Consider the following 21,081-nt stretch of genomic DNA (forward strand, 5'->3'; position numbering starts at 1 on the left):
CCGCACCTTTCCCGCACCTTCCCTTCCCGCCTTCCCCTTCCCGCACCTTCCCTTCCCTTCCCGCACCTTCCCTTCCCTTCCCTTCCCGCACCTTCCCTTCCCTTCCCGCACCTTCCCGCACCTTCCCTTCCCTTCCCGCACCTTCCCTTCCCGCACCTTCCCGCACCTTCCCTTCCCTTCCCTACCTTCCCGCACCTTCCCTTCCCTTCCCTTCCCTTCCCTTCCCTTCCCTTCCCTTCCCTTCCCTTCCTTCCCTTCCCTTCCCTTCCCTTCCCGCACCTTCCCTTCCCTTCCCTTCCCTTCCCCTTCCCTTCCCTTCCCTTCCCTTCCCTTCCCTTCCCTTCCCGCACCTTCCTTCCCTTCCCTTCCCTTCCCTTCCCTTCCCTTCCCTTCCCTTCCCTTCCCTTCCCTTCCCTTCCCTTCCCTTCCCTTCCCGCACCTTCCCTTCCCTTCCCTTCCCTTCCCTTCCCTTCCCTTCCCTTCCCTTCCCGCACCTTCCCTTCCCTTCCCGCACCTTCCCTTCCCGCACCTTCCCGCACCTTCCCTTCCCGCACCTTCCCTTCCCGCACCTTCCCTTCCCTTCCCGCACCTTCCCTTCCCTTCCCGCACCTTCCCTTCCCTTCCCTTCCCTTCCCTTCCCTTCCCTTCCCTTCCCTTCCCTTCCCTTCCCTTCCCTTCCCTTCCCTTCCCTTCCCTTCCTTCCCCTTCCCTTCCCCTCCCCTTCCCTCCCCCCCCTGCCCTTCCCTTCCCTTCCCTTCCCTTCCCTTCCCTTCCCTTCCCTTCCCTTCCCTTCCCGCACCTTTCCCTTCCCGCACCTTCCCTTCCCTTCCCTTCCCTTTCCCTTCCCTTCCCTTCCCTTCCCTTTCCCTTCCCTTCCCTTCCCTTCCCCTTTCCCTTCCCTTCCCTTCCCTTCCCTTCCCTTCCCTTCCCTTCCCTTCCCTTCCCTTCCCTTCCCTTCCCTTCCCTTCCCTTCCCTTCCCGCACCTTCCCTTCCTGCACCTTCCCTTCCCTTCCCGCACCTTCCCTTCCTGCACCTTCCCTTCCCTTCCCTTCCCTTCCCTTCCCTTCCCTTCCCTTCCCTTCCCTTCCCTTCCCTTCCCTTCCCTTCCCTTCCCTTCCCTTCCCTTCCCTTCCCTTCCCTTCCCTTCCCTTCCCTTCCCTTCCCTTCCCTTCCCTTCCCTTCCCTTCCCTTCCCTTCCCTTCCCTTCCCTTCCCTTCCCGCATCTTCCCTTCCCTTCCCGCACCTTCCCTTCCCTTCCCTTCCCTTCCCTTCCCTTCCCTTCCCTTCCCTTCCCTTCCCTTCCCTTCCCTTCCCTTCCCTTCCCTTCCCTTCCCTTCCCTTCCCTTCCCTTCCCTTCCCTTCCCTTCCCTTCCCGCACCTTCCCTTCCCGCACCTTCCCTTCCCGCACCTTCCCTTCCCTTCCCTTCCCTTCCCTTCCCTTCCCTTCCCTTCCCTTCCCGCACCTTCCCTTCCCTTCCCTTCCCTTCCCTTCCCTTCCCTTCCCTTCCCTTCCCTTCCCTTCCCTTCCCTTCCCTTCCCTTCCCTTCCCTTCCCCTTTCCCTTCCCTTCCCTTCCCTCCCTTCCCTTCCCTTCCCTTCCCTTCCCTTCCCTTCCCCTTCCCTTCCCTTCCCTTCCCGCACCTTCCCTTCCCTTCCCTTCCCTTCCCGCACCTTCCCTTCCCTTCCCGCACCTTCCCTTCCCTTCCCGCACCTTCCCTTCCCCCCCCCTTCCTTCCCCTTCCCTCCCTTCCCCTCCCCTCCCTTCCTTCCCTTCCCTTTCCCTTCCTTCCCTTCCCTTCCCTTCCCTTCCCTTCCCTTCCCTTCCCTTCCCTCCCTTCCCTTCCCTTCCCGCACCTTCCCTTCCCTTCCCTTACCGCACCTTCCCTTCCCTTCCCTTCCCTTCCCTTCCCGCACCTTCCCTTCCCTTCCCGCACCTTCCCGCACCTTCCCTTCCCTTCCCGCACCTTCCCTTCCCGCACCTTCCCTTCCCTTCCCTTCCCTTCCCTTCCCTTCCCTTCCCTTCCCTTCCCTTCCCTTCCCTTCCCTTCCCTTCCCTTCCCTTCCCTTCCCTTCCCTTCCCTTCCCTTCCCTTCCCTTCCCTTCCCTTCCCTTCCCTTCCCGCACCTTCCCCCACCTTCCCGCACCTTCCCTTCCCTTCCCTTCCCGCACCTTCCCGCCCCTTCCCGCACCTTCCCTTCCCTTCCCTTCCCTTCCCTTCCCTTCCCTTCCCTTCCCTTCCCTTCCCTTCCCTTCCCTGACCTTCACTTCCCTTCCCTTCCCCTTCCCTTCCCTTCCCTTCCCTTCCCTTCCCTTCCCTTCCCCCTTCCCGCACCTTCCCGCACCTTCCCGCACCTTCCCGCACCTTCCCCGCACCTCCCGCACCTTCCCGCACCTTCCCGCACCTTCCCCTTCCCGCACCTTCCCTTCCCGCACCTTCCCATCCCGCGCCTTCCCTTCCCGCACCTTCCCTTCCCGCACCTTCCCTTCCCGGACCTTCCCTTCCCTTCCCTTCCCTTCCCTTCCCTTCCCTTCCCTTCCCTTCCCTTCCCTTCCCTTCCCTGCCCTTCCCTTCCCCTTCCCTTCCCCTTCCCTTCCCTTCCCGCACCTTCCTTCCCTTCCCTTCCCTTCCCTTCCCTTCCGCCCTTCCCTTCCCTTCCCTTCCCTTCCCTTCCCTTCCCTTCCCTTCCCTTCCCTTCCCTTCCCTTCCCGCACCTTCCCGCACCTTCCCGCACCTTCCCTTCCCTTCCCTTCCCTTCCCTTCCCTTCCCTTCCCTTCCCGCACCTTCCCGCACCTTCCCTTCCCGCACCTTCCCTTCCCTTCCCTTCCCTTCCCTTCCCTTCCCTTCCCGCACCTTCCCGCACCTTCCCGCACCTTCCCGCACCTTCCCTTCCCGCACCTTCCCTTCCCTTCCCGCACCTTCCCTTCCCTTCCCGCACCTTCCCTTCCCTTCCCTTCCCTTCCCTTCCCTTCCCTTCCCTTCCCTTCCCTTCCCGCACCTTCCCTTCCCTTCCCTTCCCTTCCCTTCCCTTCCCTTCCCTTCCCTTCCCTTCCCTTCCCTTCCCTTCCCTTCCCTTCCCTTCCCTTCCCTTCCCTTCCCTTCCCTTCCCTTCCCCTCCCTTCCCTTCCCTTCCCCTCCCATCCCTTCCCTTCTCTTCCCCCACCTTCCCCTCCCTTCCCTTCCCCTTTCCCGCCTTCCCTTCCCTTCCCTTCCCTTCCCGCACCATCCCTTCCCTTCCCTTCCCGCACCTTCCCTTCCCTTCCCGCACCTTCCCTTCCCTTCCCGCACCTTCCCGCACCTTCCCTTCCCGCACCTTCCCTTCCCGCACCTTCCCGCACCTTCCCTTCCCTTCCCGCACCTTCCCTTCCCTTCCCTTCCCTTCCCGCACCCCTTCCCTTCCCCGCACCTTCCCTTCCCTTCCCGCACCTTCCCTTCCCTTCCCTTCCCTTCCCGCAACCTTCCCTTCCCTTCCCGCACCTTCCCTTCCTTCCCTTCCCTTCCCTTCCCTTCCCTTCCCGCACCTTCCCTTCCCGCACCTTCCCTTCCCTTCCCTTCCCTTCCCTTCCCGCACCTTCCCTTCCCCCTTCCCTTCCCTTCCCTTCCCTTCCCTTCCCTTCCCTTCCCTTCCCCTTCCCTTCCCTTTCCCTTCCCTTCCCTTCCCTTTCCCTTCCCTTCCCTTCCCTTCCTTCCCTTCCCTTCCCTTCCCGCACCTTCCCTTCCCTTCCCTTCCCTTCCCTTCCCTTCCCGCACCTTCCCTTCCCTTCCCTTCCCTTCCCGCACCTTCCCGCACCTTCCCGCACCTTCCCTTCCCGCACCTTCCCGCACCTTCCCTTCCCTTCCCTTCCCTTCCCTTCCCTTCCCTTCCCTTACCTTCCCTTCCCGCACCTTCCCTTCCCCTCCCTTCCCTTCCCTTCCTTCCCTTCCCTTCCCTTCCCTTCCCGCACCTTCCCTTCCCTTCCCTTCCCTCTTCCCTTCCCTTCCCGCACCTTCCCTTCCCTTCCCGCACCTTCCCTTCCCTTCCCTTCCCTTCCCTTCCCTCCCTTCCCTTCCCTTCCTTCCCTTCCCTTCCCTTCCCTTCCCTTCCCTTCCCTTCCCTTCCCTTCCCTTCCCTTCCCTTCCCTTCCCTTCCCGCACCTTCCCTTCCCGCACCTTCCCGCACCTTCCCTTCCCTTCCCTTCCCTTCCCTTCCCTTCCCTTCCCTCCCTTCCCTTCCCTTCCCTTCCCCTTCCCTTCCCTTCCCTTCCCTTCCCTTCCCTTCCCTTCCCTTCCCTTCCCTTCCCTTCCCGCACCTTCCCTTCCCGCACCTTCCCTTCCCTTCCCTTCCCTTCCCTTCCCTTCCCTTCCCTTCCCGCACCTTCCCTTCCCGCACCTTCCCTTCCCGCACCTTCCCTTCCCGCACCTTCCCGCACCTTCCCGCACCTTCCCTTCCCTTCCCGCACCTTCCCTTCCCGCACCTTCCCGCACCTTCCCTTCCCGCACCTTCCCGCACCTTCCCGCACCTTCCCGCACCTTCCCTTCCCGCACCTTCCCTTCCCGCACCTTCCCGCACCTTCCCTTACCTTCCCTTCCCGCACCTTCCCTTCCTGCACCTTCCCGCACCTTCCCTTCCCTTCCCTTCCCTTCCCTTCCCCGCACCTTCCCTTCCCTTCCCTTCCCTTCCCGCACCTTCCCTTCCCTTCCCTTCCCTTCCCTTCCCTTCCGCCCTTCCCTTCCCTTCCCTTCCCTTCCCTTCCCGCCTTCCCTTCCCTTCCCTTCCCTTCCCTTCCCTTCCCTTCCCTTCCCTTCCCTTCCCTTCCCTTCCCTTCCCTTCCCTTCCCTTCCCTTCCCTTCCCGCACCTTCCCGCACCTTCCCTTCCCGCACCTTCCCTTCCCGCACCTTCCCTTCCCTTCCCTTCCCGCACCTTCCCTTCCCGCACCTTCCCTTCCCGCACCTTCCCGCACCTTCCCGCACCTTCCCTTCCCGCACCTTCCCTTCCCTTCCCTTCCCTTCCCTTCCCTTCCCGCACCTTCCCTTCCCTTCCCTTCCCTTCCCTTCCCTTCCCTTCCCTTCCCTTCCCTTCCCTTCCCTTCCCTTCCCTTCCCTTCCCTTCCCTTCCCTTCCCTTCCCTTCCCTTCCCTTCCCTTCCCGCACCTTCCCCCACCCTCCCGCACCTTCCCCCACCTTCCCGCACCTTCCCTTCCCGCACCTTCCCTTCCCGCACCTTCCCTTCCCTTCCCTTCCCTTCCCTTCCCTTCCCTTCCCTTCCCGCACCTTCCCTTCCCTTCCTTCCCTTCCCTTCCCTTCCCTTCCCTTCCCTTCCCTTCCCTTCCCTTCCCTTCCCTTCCCTTCCCTTCCCTTCCCTTCCCGCACCTTCCCTTCCCGCAACTTCCCTTCCCTTCCCGCACCTTCCCTTCCCGCACCTTCCCTTCCCGCACCTTCCCTTCCCGCACCTTCCCTTCCCGCACCTTCCCTTCCCGCACCTTCCCGCACCTTCCCGCACCTTCCCCGCCCTTCCCTTCCCGCACCTTCCCTTCCCGCACCTTCCCGCACCTTCCCCCTTCCCTTCCCTTCCCGCACCTTCCCTTCCCTTCCCCGCACCTTCCCGCACCTTCCCTTCCCGCACCTTCCCGCACCTTCCCTTCCCGCACCTTCCCTTCCCTTCCCTTCCCTTCCCTTCCCTTTCCCCCTTCCCTTCCCTTCCCTTCCCTTCCCCTTCCCTTCCCTTCCCTTCCCTTCCCCCTTCCCTTCCCTTCCCTTCCCTTTCCCTCTTCCCTTCCCTTCCCTTCCCTTCCCTTCCCGCACCTTCCCTTCCCGCACCTTCCCTTCCCTTCCCTTCCCTTCCCTTCCCTTCCCTTCCCTTCCCTTCACTTCCCTTCCCTTTCCCTTTCCCTCCCTTCCCTTCCCTTCCCTTCCCTTCCCTTCCCTTCCCCTTCCCTTCCCTTCCCTTCCCTTCCCTTCCCTTCCCTTCCCTTCCCTTCCCTTCCCTTTCCCGCACCTTCCCTTCCCGCACCTTCCCGCCTTCCCTTCCCTTCCCGCACCTTCCCTTCCCGCACCTTCCCTTCCCTTCCCGCACCTTCCCTCCCTTGCCGCACCTTCCCTCCCTTCCCTTCCCTTCCCGCACCTTCCCTTCCCTTCCCGCACCTTCCCTTCCCGCACCTTCCCTTCCCTCACCTTCCCTTCCCCTCCCCTCCCTTCCCTTCCCTTCCCTTCCCTTCCCTTCCTTCCCTCCCTTCCCTTCCCTTCCCCTTTCCCTTCCCTTCCCTTCCCGTCCCGTCCCTTCCCGTCCCTCCCCTGCCCGTCCATTCCCTTCCGTTCCCTTCCCTTCCCTTCCCGCACCTTCCCTTCCCGCACCTTCCCTTCCCGCACCTTCCCTTCCCTTCCCTTCCCGCACCTTCCCTTCCCTTCCCGCACCTTCCCTTCCCGCACCTTCCCGCACCTTCCCTTCCCGCACCTTCCCTTCCCTTCCCTTCCCTTCCCGCACCTTCCCTTCCCGCACCTTCCCTTCCCTTCCCTTCCCGCACCTTCCCTTCCCTTCCCTTCCCTTCCCTTCCCTTCCCTTCCCTTCCCTTCCCTTCCCTTCCCTTCCCTTCCCTTCCCTTCCCTTCCCTTCCCGCACCTTCCCGCACCTTCCCGCACCTTCCCGCACCTTCCCGCACCTTCCCTTCCCGCACCTTCCCGCACCTTCCCGCACCTTCCCGCACCTTCCCTTCCCGCACCTTCCCTTCCCTTCCCTTCCCTTCCCTTCCCTTCCCTTCCCTTCCCTTCCCTTCCCTTCCCTTCCCTTCCCTTCCCTTCCCGCACCTTCCCGCACCTTCCCGCACCTTCCCGCACCTTCCCGCACCTTCCCGCACCTTCCCCGCACCTTCCCGCACCTTCCCTTCCCGCACCTTCCCTTCCCCGCACCTTCCCTTCCCGCACCTTCCCTTCCCGCACCTTCCCGCACCTTCCCTTCCCGCACCTTCCCTTCCCGCACCTTCCCGCACCTTCCCTTCCCGCACCTTCCCGCACCTTCCCTTCCCTTCCCTTCCCTTCCCTTCCCTTCCCTTCCCTTCCCTTCCTTCCCCTTCCCTTCCCTTCCCTTCCCTTCCCTTCCCTTCCCTTCCCTTCCCTTCCCTCCCTTCCCTTCCCGCACCTTCCCTTCCCTTCCCTTCCCTTCCTACCTTCCCTTCCCTTCCCCTTCCCTTCCCTTCCCTTCCCGCACCTTCCCTTCCCCTTCCCTTCCCTTCCCTTCCCTTCCCTTCCCTTCCCTTCCCTTCCCTTCCCTTCCCTTCCCTTCCCCTTCCTTCCCTTCCCTTCCCTTCCCTTCCCTTCCCTTCCCTTCCCTTCCCGCACCTTCCCTTCCCTTCCCTTCCCTTCCCTTCCCTTCCCTTCCCTTCCCTTCCCTTCCCTTCCCTTCCCGCACCTTCCCTTCCCGCACCTTCCCTTCCCGCACCTTCCCGCACCTTCCCTTCCCTTCCCTTCCCTTCCCTTCCCTTCCCTTCCCTTCCCTTCCCTTCCCTTCCCTTCCCTTCCCTTCCCTTCCCGCACCTTCCCTCCCCTTCCTTCCCTTCCCTTCCCTTCCCTTCCCTTCCCCTTTCCCCTTTCCCCGCACCTTCCCTTCCCTTCCCGCACCTTCCCTTCCCTTCCCTTCCCGCACCTTCCCGCACCTTCCCGCACCTTCCCTTCCCTTCCCTTCCCTTCCCTTCCCTTCCCTTCCCTTCCGCACCTTCCCTTCCCTTCCCGCACCTTCCCTTCCCTTCCCGCACCTTCCCGCACCTTCCCTTCCCTTCCCTTCCCTTCCCTTCCCTTCCCTTCCCTTCCCTTCCCTTCCCTTCCCGCACCTTCCCGCACCTTCCCGCACCTTCCCTTCCCTTCCCTTCCCGCACCTTCCCGCACCTTCCCTTCCCTTCCCTTCCCTTCCCTTCCCTTCCCTTCCCTTCCCTTCCCTTCCCTTCCCTTCCCTTCCCGCACCTTCCCTTCCCTTCCCGCACCTTCCCTTCCCTTCCCTTCCCTTCCCTTCCCTTCCCGCACCTTCCCTTCCCGCACCTTCCCTTCCCTTCCCGCACCTTCCCTTCGCGCACCTTCCCGCACCTTCCCGCACCTTCCCTTTCCCGCACCTTCCCTTCCCTTCCCTTCCCTTCCCGCACCTTCCCGCACCTTCCCTTCCCGCACCTTCCCTTCCCTTCCCGCACCTTCCCTTCCCTTCCCGCACCTTCCCTTCCCGCACCTTCCCTTCCCGCACCTTCCCTTCGCACCTTCCCTTCCCCTTTCCCGCACCTTCCCTTCCCGCACCTTCCCGCACCTTCCCTTCCCTTCCGCACCTTCCCTTCCCGCACCTTCCCGCACCTTCCCTTCCCTTCCCGCACCTTCCCTTCCCTTCCCTTCCCTTCCCTTCCTTCCCTTCCCTTCCCTTCCCTTCCCTTCCCTTCCCTTCCCTTCCCTTCCCTTCCTTCCCTTCCCTTCCCTTCCCTTCCCTTCCCTTCCCTTCCCTTCCCTTCCCTTCCCTTCCCGCACCTTCCCGCACCTTCCCTTACCTTCCCTTCCCGCACCTTCCCTTCCTGCACCTTCCCGCACCTTCCCTTCCCGCACCTTCCCTTCCCTTCCCGCACCTTCCCTTCCCGCACCTTCCCGCACCTTCCCGCACCTTCCCTTCCCGCACCTTCCCGCACCTTCCCGCACCTTCCCGCACCTTCCCGCACCTTCCCTTCTTCTCCACTCACAAAGGACTTTGATGGAACTCAGTTTTAACTCTTCTTTTTTCAGGACTTGAGCAGTTCTGACCTGATCCGGCCTCGGATCAGCCTGGTGTGCCAGGTCGTGCGCGTGGGACGCATGGAACTGAAGGATGGCAAGAAGCACACGTGCGGGCTCCGCAGGCCTTTTGGCGTGGCAGGTGGGGACTGCCTCCCCAGGGACACCCAGGAAAACCCCTGGGAGGACTGGGATACAGGTCTGGGAGCTGGGAAGTGTGCTGGGAAATGTGCCAGGGCCAGTATCTCTGCTCCAGGGCAGATTGTCCCTTCCAAGATGTCTCGTGAAGATTCTGGCTGGAGAGCAAGCGCTCGCTGCTGGCTTTTAACCTCTTTTAACCTGTTAAACTTAAAGGTTTGTTAACCTTTTAACAGGCTGCCACAGCTGCAGCAGGCTCATTAGGGCCTTATCAGAGTGGGATTTGCTCCTCAGGACTCATGGAAGATTTTAAAGGAACCTTAGTGAACCAGACTCCCAATTCTTATTTTATTCCTGGGATTTCTTGTGAAGGGACTTGCTTGAAAGCCTTGGTGGGAATCGATTTCCAAAGAAGCAGCATTTGGATATAAGTGGAATTTCCTTGCCTTGAAGTGCCTCAGTCCCACCTGGTTTTTCTTGGAGGGTGTATTTTGTCAGAGTGTATTCAGTATATTCACACTCACTGCTGTGGGCTGACCTGCACATTAATGTAAATGTGCTTTTAAAAAAATTAAAATGAGAGTGATGCCCTCCATTGCTGTCACAGGATCCCAGGCCTTTTTTAGGGGTTGGAAATAACCTTAAATCCCATCCAGTTCCACCCCTGCCATGAACTCCTTCCTATCCCAGATCACTCAGAGCCCTTGTTCTGAGCGACACTGGCCCAAAATAGCCCCTTGTTGTTTCCATTCTGAGAGGGGAAAGCTCTCTCTGGGTTCTTGGCAGATCTGAGTGATGCTCTGGTGTCGTTGCAGTGATGGACATCACTGACATCATCCACGGGAAGGTGGACGACGAGGAGAAGCAGCATTTTATCCCCTTCCAGCAGTGAGTACTGTGCTCCAGAGCTCGCAGCACCTCTGGCTAAAGCCCTTCCTTTGGGAAGGACAGATCTGTCTGGGCGCCTGGCAGAGCCCCAGGGACTCTACAAATAGATCAGCTGATAGCAGCAGTCAGCTCTTTGCAGGGAGAGGTTTCTGTCACCCCCAGGAGCCTTTGTTCCGTTTTCATGGGTCTGTGGCAGACTCGATTGCCTAGGGACTTCGGCAGTGCAGCTGGAATTTCTGGGTACCTTCAGGGTGAGGAAGAGGAGCACAGAGCAAAATAATGTCCTGGGGCCTGGGGGGATGTGACTTGCAGAATTTTTGGGGGGGTGCAAGGCAAGATTTTCGGCGAGACTGAGCAGAGACACAGCTATTTGTCACTGCTGCCCCTCCCTTCCCACATTGCCTTGTCTGGGTCGGTCATAGGGAAGGGATTCTTCCCTCTTCCCGGGGAAGAAATTCCAGCCCCGATGAGATCTGCATTTCTGCTCTGAGAGTTAGACTTGTGTGTTTGTTCTGCCTGCTCTGCTTGCTCACTTTTTTTTGGCACATTAGAGTGACGAAAACTGAGCTTGTTTGGGTAGAGCTAGCCTTGTTGTTACAGCCCTAAATACAGCAAAGCATTGGCTGCAGCCTTTTGTTGTTACAGGGTATTTTTAGGGGACATTTGGGTTTGTTCCCCTTCCCTTTCAGGTCTTGGAAGGATGGCTTTCCCTTTGCAGAATAATGTTAGTCTGCTACTTTTTTTTTTTTTAATTGGTTATTTATTTATTTGTTTAGGGGTTTTTGGTTTGTTTGTTTGTTTTTTAATTGTTTTGGTTGGGGTGGGATTTTTTGGGATTTTTTTTTTTTTGCTTGTTTGTTTGATTTGGTTTTTGTTTTGTTGGTTTGGGTTTTTTTCCCATTTTAATTCTGTTCTAATGAGGCTGAGTTCCGACCCCCAGCTGGACGCCAGGCTGGGCAACCTGTGGAGACCTCATTTCTCCTTCATTATTGAGGCTGTGGGTACAGGAGTGAAGTCAGGGTCAGGGTCCAAACCTCAACAGTCTTGTTTGTGACTGGGGATGGGTTCATCACTTAGGAGTTGTCACAGCAGTCATTAATTTATATTAATTTATAGTACTTTTCCAATAGTTAATCTGCATAGGGGCAACTCTGAGGCAAGCTTGAAGTCAGGGCTTAAATTCTGAGGTCAGTGTTCCTTACCTTAGGCCTGAGGGATAAACTGATGCATCTCCTAATGGGAAGGTTTAAAAGGATTCTGTGCAGGTGAAGGAATGAAAATCCCCTTGGAATCCTTGAAAAAACCCCCACATTTATTTGGTAAACAGCCGGCCATTGGCCAGCCCTCTCTTCGTATGTGGTTGGTGTCTGTCCCAGTCCCTGACCCCGTTTTTTTGGGTCCCCTGCCCAGGATTGCCATGGAGACCTACATCAGGCAGCGCCAGCTCATCATGTCCCCCCTGATCACCTCCCATGGCATTGGCGAGAACGAGCCCCTCACCTCTGTCTTCAACAAAGTCATCGCCGCCAAGGAGGTCAACCACAAAGGCCAAGGTGCAGGCTGGGGGGAACCCGTGCTGGGGGAGTTCCCAGGGGAATAAATGGGTGCTGAAAGTCTCAAGATCAAGGTTTGGTGTAGTTTAATCCCTTCCCCGAGCCCACTGCGTTGTCACTTTGTCCCTCCATCACGCACAGAGCTAAAATCTAAGTGAAACCAGACAAAACTTGCATGAGAGCAGCTCCTCACTTGCTAGTCATGTCACTTTAAAGGTGACATGCTTTAAGGTCACTTTAAAATAAAAGTGTTTTATGGATGTGAAATATTTGTAAGTGGATGTGGCTGTGTGTCCCAAACGGCTTTGGGGTTAAATCACATTATTTTGGATTTTTCTGGCCTTCCTTGGCTCCAAGACACTCAAGATTCAACTCTGAAAGTTCAGGGTTTACTTCAGAGAATCTTCTTGCACAGCAAAGCCTTACTCAGATTCAGGGACATGGAGAACTGGGCAAGAGAGAACCAGGTGGGGACAAGGAGGTTTCATGAAAACACAGATTTTTTGGAAGGACAGGCTTAAATTTCACAGGTTTGTACCTTTTTGTTTTTAGTGAACAAGTGTCATTTCCTTTTTCTTAGGTCTATGGGTCTCCCTGAAGCTGCTCCCTGGGGATCTGGCTCAGGTTCAGAAGGATTTTTCCCACCTTGTAGACAGATCCACTGCAGTGGCTCGAAAAATGGGGTTCCCTGAGATCATCCTTCCTGGTAGGTCCCATGTGCCTCCACATTCCATGGAGTAAAAGAGCTGCTTAAACTCTAGAAATTCTCTCCCCAAAAGATTTATTTATTTAAAAAAAAAAATAAAATAAAAATTTCTTTTTATCTGAAAACTTTTTATTTTTCTTCAAATTTCCAGGTTATTTTCTTGGTTTTTTTTGTCACAAGCAGTTGAAAACATGAGTTTCCTTTCTTATGGCAAAATGATGGTTTATGGAGAAAATGTCACTTTAGTCAAAGGAATTTTAGTTGTGTAGGGCTTTAACCCACCCATTCAGAGTGGATTTAACACTAGAGAGCTTGTTAAATAAAAAAGAAACAAAAGAAAACATAGGGACAGAGGTTTGTAGAAAGAAAAATGGTTCATTTTAGAAGATTTTGTGTCATTTGAGATGGAGATGAAAATGGTGCGATGGTGGGTGTTGTTAATTAAAGGCTGAAAGGAAAACAAGGATAACATGGTACCCAGGGGCATTAACTGTTAACCTGGGAATGAGAAAGCAGCTCATTAAACGCTGGGAATTGCAGGTGACGTCCGGAATGACATCTACGTCACCCTGATCCAGGGTGAGTTTGACAAAGGCAAGAAGAAAACCCCCAAGAACGTTGAGGTCACCATGTCCGTGCACGACGAGGATGGCAACCTGCAGGAGGTAGGACGGCCTCTGGCACCCTCTGGAGATTTACCACCCAAAACACTCCAGATTTACCTTTCTCCCCTACCTGTGCCTTGTGGTTTTTGTCCAAAGAAAGCCATCCACCCCGGGGCTGGCTACGAGGGAGTCTCGGAGTACAAGTCTGTGGTTTATTACCAGGTCAAGCAGCCCTGCTGGTACGAGACTGTCAAGGTACGGCTCTGTCCATGTTCTTCCTCTGGGCACAAACCATTGCTGGTGTAAAACCAGCAGCTCCTCAGCTCCAGGATGTGCTGGGGAGTGCCTGGGGACGGGGGAAATGCCATTTCCATCCCGTTCTCCCTTGCAGGTAGCCATTGCCATAGAAGAAGTCAGTCGCTGCCACCTGAGGTTCACGTTCCGTCACCGCTCGTCCCAGGAGTGTGAGTACCAGGAAGGGACTCACCTGCAGGATCGCTGTGCTCCTCCCACTGAGTGCAGAACTTGCATTTCTGCTTTTTCACTTATTGCTCAGTTTACTTATTCCCAGTTTTGTGGCAAGCAAAAACCCAAAAATCATTCAAATTTTTTGCACCCCAAAGTTTGGTGCAGGTTTTGTCCTGAAACTGAAATTTGATAAGGAGCCACATTTTATCCTCCCCCAAAAGGCAATTATCAATGTTTGTTATTGCTTTGGTTTCTCAGTGTAGGGTGTTTCTTTCAATTTATTTCACAAAATTCACTACAAGGCCTGGTGGGCTTGTCTTGATCTTCCTATAGGAGGATTTCTATTTAGGCTAATGAAAGGCTAATGAGAGGGTTGGAGCCAGAAGTTCCATCAAATCACTTCAGAGCCCTGAAATGAGATCAATAATGTGAGGCTCAGCCACTGGAAGGCTCTCAAAGGCTTCTGGTTCTGAAGGCAGTGACATCCTTCCACATCCACAGCTCACAAACCAATCTCCCAACCAAAAATATCTGTAGAGTTCAATATCAGAGGATTGTGGAATTGTTAAAGTTAGAAAAGACCTGGAAGATTAAGGAGTCCAACCATTAATCTCTCGGTGTATCAGCACAAAAACCACTAAAACTGTGTGTGGGAGATGCTCCAGGAGGATGTGTTTGTGCAGCTGCCGTTACCTGTTAAATAAAATGAAGTTACCAGTTAAATAACTCTGCTGATGGGGTTAGAGGGCTGCATTTTGGATTGTGTGGACACGAATAAGACAATTGCTGATGAAGATTTCTCCTGTTTGCAGCCAGGGATAGGTCTGAGAGAGCTTTTGGCATGGGCTTTGTGAAGCTGATGAATGCAGATGGAACGACGCTGCAGGATGGCAAACACAGTTTGATCATTTACAAGGTAACCTGGGCATTTCCAGCCTTGTCTCATATTTAACTCATCAAAACTCTCCCCTGGCTGATTTTCCAAGCAGTAGAAAGCTGCAGAATGTGTGTGGGGGGTGGGAAATCCTCCTAAACTCCGTGGCTTTGCAAGTAGCTCAGATCATTTGTAGTATGGACAGCTTATCCCTGAAATCAGAAACTCAAACAATGAAAGAGATGAAAAAGTGTTTCAAACCCATTCTGTCACTGTGTGACCCTTCTCTCTGCCATGTCCATCCAACAGGGTGACAACAAGAAAATGGAAGATGCCAGGAGTTATTTGACCCTTCCTTGCACCAAAACAGAGATGGAGGAGAAGGAGCCTCCCTCAGGAAAAAACCTGTACCCTCTGGCCAACTTCACTCCCACCAAGGATAGCACCAAGGACAGCTTCCAGATCGCCACCATCATCTGCTCCACCAAACTCACCCAGAATGGTAGGGCTCGTTCTGGGGCTCTGAAATACACAGGGCATTTTCTTCAGGCAGGCTTTTGTGTGTGGGCAGAGAGCTTCAGGTTTCATTTTGCTGCTCGCATGTCAGTGGCAGCCCTGTCCTGTCAAGCTGCCAGAACAAGCTCCCAGAATGTCTGTGCAAGCCTTTCATGCAAATATTTGATCCAGACTGCCAACGTTAAACCCAAAAAGTTTGCTGGCATGCGTGGAAATGTCACTGTCACTGACAGTGTCTGTGTTTTGTCACAATTTTAAATATTTAAGGTTGATTGCCTCCTTTCCTCTGCCTGTTAAGAGAGCACCAGTTAGGACTGAGCTCTCCAAGGTGATGATGTGCAGTAACTCTTCTGTGTTGCCGAAGGGATCACGATGAGGAGAGATACGTGCACGAGCCCAGCCTGTGCTGGTAAATGATGGGAGACTTCCAGTAGCTCTGGAAGGCTCCTGGGCTAAGTCATGCACTCTAATAAAATTCCTGGCTTGAGATACCTGCTCTTGAGTCCATAAAATCTCCTGCAAAATGGTCTCCAAATGTGCTGTTGGATGGCAGCCAGGTTTCCATTTATAGTAGAGCTTCTCTCTCGTGCCAAGACAAAAGAAAGTTACCTCAAGGTAACGTTCTGTACCTGAGGATGACTTTTCCTTGTGTACTGACTCTAAAAATAACACCCAGCATTGCTGGGGGTTGCTCTGCAGCCTTGCAGGCAGCTGGAAGCTGTAATTGCTACTTGCTGCTTTGTGTCCTTGCAGTTGACCTGCTGGGTTTGCTGAACTGGCGCTCCAACTCCCACAACATCGCCCACAACCTCAGGAAGCTCATGGAGGTGGAAGGAGGAGAAATCGTGAAGGTATTCCCAGGGATCTGAGGCTCCTTGGCGCACAGACTCTTGTGTGTCAGGCTGGTGTTGGACCCAAAAACTATCTGGCTGGGTTGGGAGTCAGGTCTGGGTGCTGAGCAGTGGGAGAATTGTCAAATCATGGAATGGTTTGGCTTGGAAGGGACCTTAAAATCAGCTTTTTCCACCCCCTGCCAAGGGCAGGGACACCTTCCACTGTCCCAGCTTGCTCCAGCCTGGCCGTGAACACTTCCAGGGATAGGGCAGCCACAGCTGCTCTGGGAACTTCTGTTCCACCTCTCATTAGTGGAATTCACCAGAATTACAGAAGTTAAATATTACAGGGATCAAGGAGAGGGTGGTGACTTTATTTTCCCCTTTATCCTTATGAAATAAGAAATACATCCAAAGCCTAACTTTTAATTTTCAACTCCTTTGTGAATGAGGAGGAACTAGCTGTGAATCTGGGAGCAGAGACAGCCCAGAGATCTCATAGAATACTGCAGGGAGTGGGCCAGAAATGGGGGCATTCCCGCAGAAGATGGTCTGCTGAAGGATTTGGGATGAAATCTTACCTGCAGAGAGGAGTCCCAAGAGTGACTGTGCTGGGATTGTGCAAGGCTATGTTCTTCTGGAGCAGCTGAAGGTGAAGTTGGTTCTGTGTCACTGCAGACAGGCTGAGTGCCTCGGGACAGGGCCAGGCTGCTTTGGAAAGATCAGCATTTTTATCCTGTGGGCTGAAAAGGCCATAAAACAGCAAAGTGGGGCTGTTCAGAGCTGAGGAGAAAATATCTTCTTTACTACAGAGCCAATCCTGACAATCCTGTGCAGGAACACAGGGCTGGGATCCCTTTTAGATGTTCTCTCATGGACAAGTTTTACAGTTCAGCTGGGCTGGAAGGGGAAGAACAGTCTAGCTCATGCTCCTGTGCGGGATGCCAGCAGCAGCTACCTTTCCCCACCCTTTCACTGTTCCTTTTCCCCTCTAGTTTTTGCCAGACACCCTCGATGCACTTTTCAACATCATGATGGAAATGTCAGAAAATGAAACCTATGATTTCCTGGTGTTTGATGCCCTGGTGAGTGAATCTTTGTTTTCAGCCACATTCCCAGTCTGTTCCTGGTGATTCCAATGAGCAATTGGTATTTTGCTCTTGAAATAAATGATATTTAAGCACTTCTTACGGCTTTTTCAGGAGCCAGGACTGAAATACACATCAGGTTTTTAGCAGCCACAGTGAAAAGAGTAGTAAATTGCCCACACACAGTGTTTAGTGACTGTTAAAACACGAATAACACTCCCTGTAGAATTAATGCTGTTGATAAAACAGAAATGATAACCCAGCAAAAGAAATTGAATTAGAGACTGTTCTATTTGAGTTACTGTGCAGCTCTGTGCATCTGTCTCCTTCTGGATTTTTGCCAGGTATTTATTATTTCTCTGATTGGAGACATCAAGTTCCAGCATTTCAACACCGTGCTTGAGACTTATATTTACAAACACTTCAGTGCAACCCTGGCCTATGTGTGAGTATTGATCCTTAACCTCAGGTGTCACCCAGCAGTGTGACTGAGGGCTTTGGGGATGAGATCAGCTCTTGCTGATGTATTTGATGAGGTAATTTTTGATGATGTGAATGTGACAAAGGTAGCTGAGAGCAGAGTTCCATCCTTTCTCTGCGTTCAGGAGAGAAAGAATCCTTCTTATTGCTCTTTTTGTCCTGTAAAAAATCCTGGTGTGAGATTTTTTTTCTGTCAAAGCAGACAGAAAAGACACTTCTATCATGGGTTTCCATCTTTCCAGCCCCTTGATCAAGCACCCCTCAGGCAGAGGTCATCACCCTTGTGGTAACGGAAATGAAAAGTCAAAACCAGGAACCAAACTGCTTTTCCTCTCTAAAAATCTCCCCTCAGTTTTTAGTGATCCTCATGAATTCCTGGCTGTCACCCTAAAGGAAACACAATTTGAAGTCCCCTTCTCCTACAACACCTCCTTCCTTTCCTTTCCTTTCCTTTCCTTTCCTTTCCTTTCCTTTCCTTTCCTTTCCTTTCCTTTCCTTTCCTTTCCTTTCCTTTCCTTTCCTTTCCTTTCCTTTCCTTTCCTTTCCTTTCCTTTCCTTTCCTTTCCTTTCCTTTCCTTTCCTTTCCTTTCCTTTCCTTTCCTTTCCTTTCCTTTCCTTTCCTTTCCTTTCCTTTCCTTTCCTTTCCTTTCCTTTCCTTTCCTTTCCGCACCTTTCCGCACCTTTCCGCACCTTTCCGCACCTTTCCGCACCTTTCCGCACCTTTCCGCACCTTTCCGCACCTTTCCTTTCCGCACCTTTCCGCACCTTTCCGCACCTTTCCGCACCTTTCCGCACCTTTCCTTTCCTTTCCGCACCTTTCCGCACCTTTCCTTTCCTTTCCTTTCCGCACCTTTCCTTTCCTTTCCGCACCTTTCCTTTCCTTTCCGCACCTTTCCTTTCCGCACCTTTCCTTTCCGCACCTTTCCGCACCTTTCCGCACCTTTCCGCACCTTTCCGCACCTTTCCGCACCTTTCCGCACCTTTCCGCACCTTTCCTTTCCTTTCCTTTCCTTTCCTTTCCTTTCCTTTCCTTTCCTTTCCTTTCCTTTCCTTTCCTTTCCTTTCCTTTCCTTTCCTTTCCTTTCCTTTCCTTTCCTTTCCTTTCCTTTCCTTTCCTTTCCTTTCCTTTCCTTTCCTTTCCTTTCCTTTCCTTTCCTTTCCTTTCCTTTCCTTTCCTTTCCTTTCCTTTCCTTTCCTTTCCTTTCCTTTCCTTTCCTTTCCGCACCTTTCCTTTCCGCACCTTCCCTTCCCGCACCTTCCCGCACCTTCCCGCACCTTCCCGCACCTTCCCGCACCTTCCCTTCCCGCACCTTCCCGCACCTTCCCGCACCTTCCCGCACCTTCCCGCACCTTCCCGCACCTTCCCGCACCTTCCCGCACCTTCCCTTCCCGCACCTTCCCTTCCCGCACCTTCCCTTCCCGCACCTTCCCTTCCCGCACCTTCCCGCACCTTCCCGCACCTTCCCGCACCTTTCCTTTCCTTTCCTTTCCTTTCCTTTCCTTTCCTTTCCGCACCTTTCCTTTCCTTTCCTTTCCTTTCCTTTCCTTTCCTTTCCTTTCCTTTCCTTTCCTTTCCTTTCCTTTCCTTTCCTTTCCTTTCCTTTCCTTTCCTTTCCTTTCCTTTCCGCACCTTTCCGCACCTTTCCGCACCTTTCCGCACCTTTCCGCACCTTTCCGCACCTTTCCGCACCTTTCCGCACCTTTCCGCACCTTTCCTTTCCTTTCCTTTCCTTTCCGCACCTTTCCTTTCCTTTCCTTTCCTTTCCTTTCCTTTCCTTACCTTACCTTACCTTACCTTACCTTACCGCACCTTACCTTACCGCACCTTACCTTCCCGCACCTTACCTTACTTTACCTTCCCGCACCTACCCTTCCCGCACCTTCCCTTCCCTTCCCGCACCTTCCCTTCCCTTCCCGCACCTTCCCTTTCCTTTCCCGCACCTTCCCTTTCCTTTCCCGCACCTTCCCTTCCCGCACCTTCCCGCACCTTCCCGCACCTTCCCTTCCCGCACCTTCCCTTCCCGCACCTTCCCTTCCCGCACCTTCCCGCACCTTTCCCTTTCCCTTTCCCTTTCCTTCCCTTTCCCTTCCCTTCCTTCCCTTCCCTTCCCTTTCCCTTCCCTTTCCCTTCCCTTCCCTTCCCTTTCCCTTCCCTTTCCTTCCCTTTCCCGCACCTTTCCCGCACCTTTCCCGCACCTTTCCCGCACCTTCCTTCCGCACCTTTCCCGCACCTTTCCCGCACCTTTCCTTTCCGCACCTTTCCCTTCCCGCACCTTCCCTTCCCTGACATTCCCGCAGCTTCCCGCACCTTCCCGCAACTTCCCTTCCCGCACCTTCCCTTCCCCTTCCCGCACCTTCCCTTTCCCTTCCCTTCCCGCACCTTCCCTTCCCTTCCCTTCCCCTTTCCCTTCCCTTCCTTCCCATCCCTTCCCTTCCCTTCCCTTCCCTTGCCTTCCCTTCCCTTCCCTTTCCTTCCCTTCCCTTTCCCTCCCCTTCCCTTCCCTTCCCTTCCCTTCCCTTTCCCTTCCCTTCCCTTCCCTTCCCTTTCCCTTCCCTTCCCTTCCCTTTCCCTTCCCTTTCCCTTCCCTTCCTTCCCTTCCCTTCCCTTCCCTTTCCCTTCCCTTCCCTTCCCTTCCCTTTCCCTTCCCTTCCCTTCCCTTCCCTTCCCTTCCCTGCCCTTTCCCTTCCCTTCCCTTCCCTTCCCTTCCCTTCCCTCACCTTCCCGCACCTTCCCTTTCCCGCACCTTCCCGCACCTTCCCTTCCCTTCCCGCACCTTTCCCTTCCCTTCCCGCACCTTCCCTTCCCTTCCCTTCCCTTCCCTTCCCTTTCCCTTCCCTTCCCTTTCCCTTCCCTTCCCTTCCCTTTCCCTTCCCTTCCCTTCCCTTCCCTTCCCTTCCCTTCCCTTCCCTTCCCTTCCCTTCCCTTCCCTTCCCGCACCTTCCCGCACCTTCCCGCACCTTCCCGCACCTTCCCGCACCTTCCCGCACCTTCCCGCACCTTTCCTTTCCTTTCCTTTCCTTTCCTTTCCTTTCCTTTCCTTTCCTTTCCTTCCTTTCCTTTCCTTTCCTTTCCTTTCCTTTCCTTTCCTTTCCTTTCCTTTCCTTTCCTTTCCTTTCCTTTCCTTTCCTTTCCTTTCCTTTCCTTTCCTTTCCTTTCCTTTCCTTTCCTTCCCTTCCCTTCCCGCATCTTCCCGCACCTTCCCGCACCTTCCCGCACCTTCCCGCACCTTCCCTTCCCGCACCTTTCCCTTTCCTTCCCTTCCCTTTCCTTCCCTTCCTTCCTTCCTTCCTTCCTTCCTTCCTTTCCTTCTTTCACCTTTCCCTTCCCGCACCTTTCCTTCCCGCACCTTCCCTTTCCTTTCCTTCCCTTTCCCTTCCCTTCCTTTCCTTTCCCCTTCCTTCCCTTCCTTCCCTTCCCTTACCTTACCTTCCCTTCCCGCACCTTCCCTTCCCTTCCCTTCCCTTCCCTTCCCGCACCTTCCCTTCCCGCACCTTACCTTCCCTTCCCTTCCCTTCCCTTCCCTTCCCTTCCCTTCCCTTCCCTTCCCGCACCTTCCCTTCCCGCACCTTCCCTTCCCGCACCTTCCCTTCCCTTCCCGCACCTTCCCTTCCCGCACCTTCCCGCACCTTCCCGCACCTTCCCTTCCCTTCCCGCACCTTCCCTTCCCGCACCTTCCCGCACCTTCCCTTCCCTTCCCGCACCTTCCCTTCCCGCACCTTCCCGCAGCTTCCCGCACCTTCTCTTCCCGCACCTTCCCTTCCCTTCCCCCGCACCTTCCCTTCCCTTCCCGCACCTTCCCTTCCCTTCCTTTCCCTTCCCTTCCCTTCCCTTCTCCTTCCTTCCCTTCCCTTCCCTTCCCTTCCCTTCCCTTCCCTTCCCTTCCCTTCCCTTCCCTTCCCGCACCTTCCCGCACCTTCCCGCACCTTCCCTTCCCGCACCTTCCCTTCCCGCACCTTCCCTTCCCTTCCCTTCCCTTCCCGCACCTTCCCTTCCCGCACCTTCCCTTCCCTTCCCTTCCCTTCCCTTCCCTTCCCTTCCCGCACCTTCCCGCACCTTCCCGCACCTTCCCGCACCTTCCCGCACCTTCCCGCACCTTCCCTTCCCTTCCCGCACCTTCCCTTCCCTTCCCGCACCTTCCCTTCCCTTCCCGCACCTTCCCGCACCTTCCCTTCCCTTCCCTTCCCTTCCCTTCCCTTCCCTTCCCTTCCCTTCCCTTCCCTTC

General features: G+C 55.3%; 1 protein-coding gene across 3 annotated transcripts in view; it reads left to right on the forward strand.

Annotated features, from left to right (window-relative positions):
* DOCK5 (dedicator of cytokinesis 5) overlaps nt 1–21,081 on the forward strand; it is a 95,535-nt gene that overhangs the window by 34,878 nt on the left and 39,576 nt on the right. For all 3 annotated transcript variants that reach the window (XM_088068457.1, XM_088068458.1, XM_088068459.1), the window contains exons 10-21: nt 8,722–8,851; nt 9,663–9,735; nt 11,146–11,288; nt 11,869–11,994; nt 12,535–12,659; nt 12,756–12,854; nt 12,991–13,063; nt 13,880–13,983; nt 14,251–14,443; nt 15,211–15,308; nt 16,286–16,375; nt 16,723–16,823. In XM_088068457.1, coding sequence (XP_087924583.1) covers nt 8,722–8,851; nt 9,663–9,735; nt 11,146–11,288; nt 11,869–11,994; nt 12,535–12,659; nt 12,756–12,854; nt 12,991–13,063; nt 13,880–13,983; nt 14,251–14,443; nt 15,211–15,308; nt 16,286–16,375; nt 16,723–16,823 — 1,355 coding nt within the window. The remainder of the gene's footprint in view (nt 1–8,721; nt 8,852–9,662; nt 9,736–11,145; nt 11,289–11,868; nt 11,995–12,534; nt 12,660–12,755; nt 12,855–12,990; nt 13,064–13,879; nt 13,984–14,250; nt 14,444–15,210; nt 15,309–16,285; nt 16,376–16,722; nt 16,824–21,081) is intronic.

This window comes from Pseudopodoces humilis, chromosome 30 (genome assembly GCF_049639895.1).
Source record: "Pseudopodoces humilis isolate 2021_Gansu_Grassland_sample_001 chromosome 30, ASM4963989v1, whole genome shotgun sequence".
Taxonomy (NCBI): Eukaryota; Metazoa; Chordata; class Aves; order Passeriformes; family Paridae; genus Pseudopodoces; species Pseudopodoces humilis.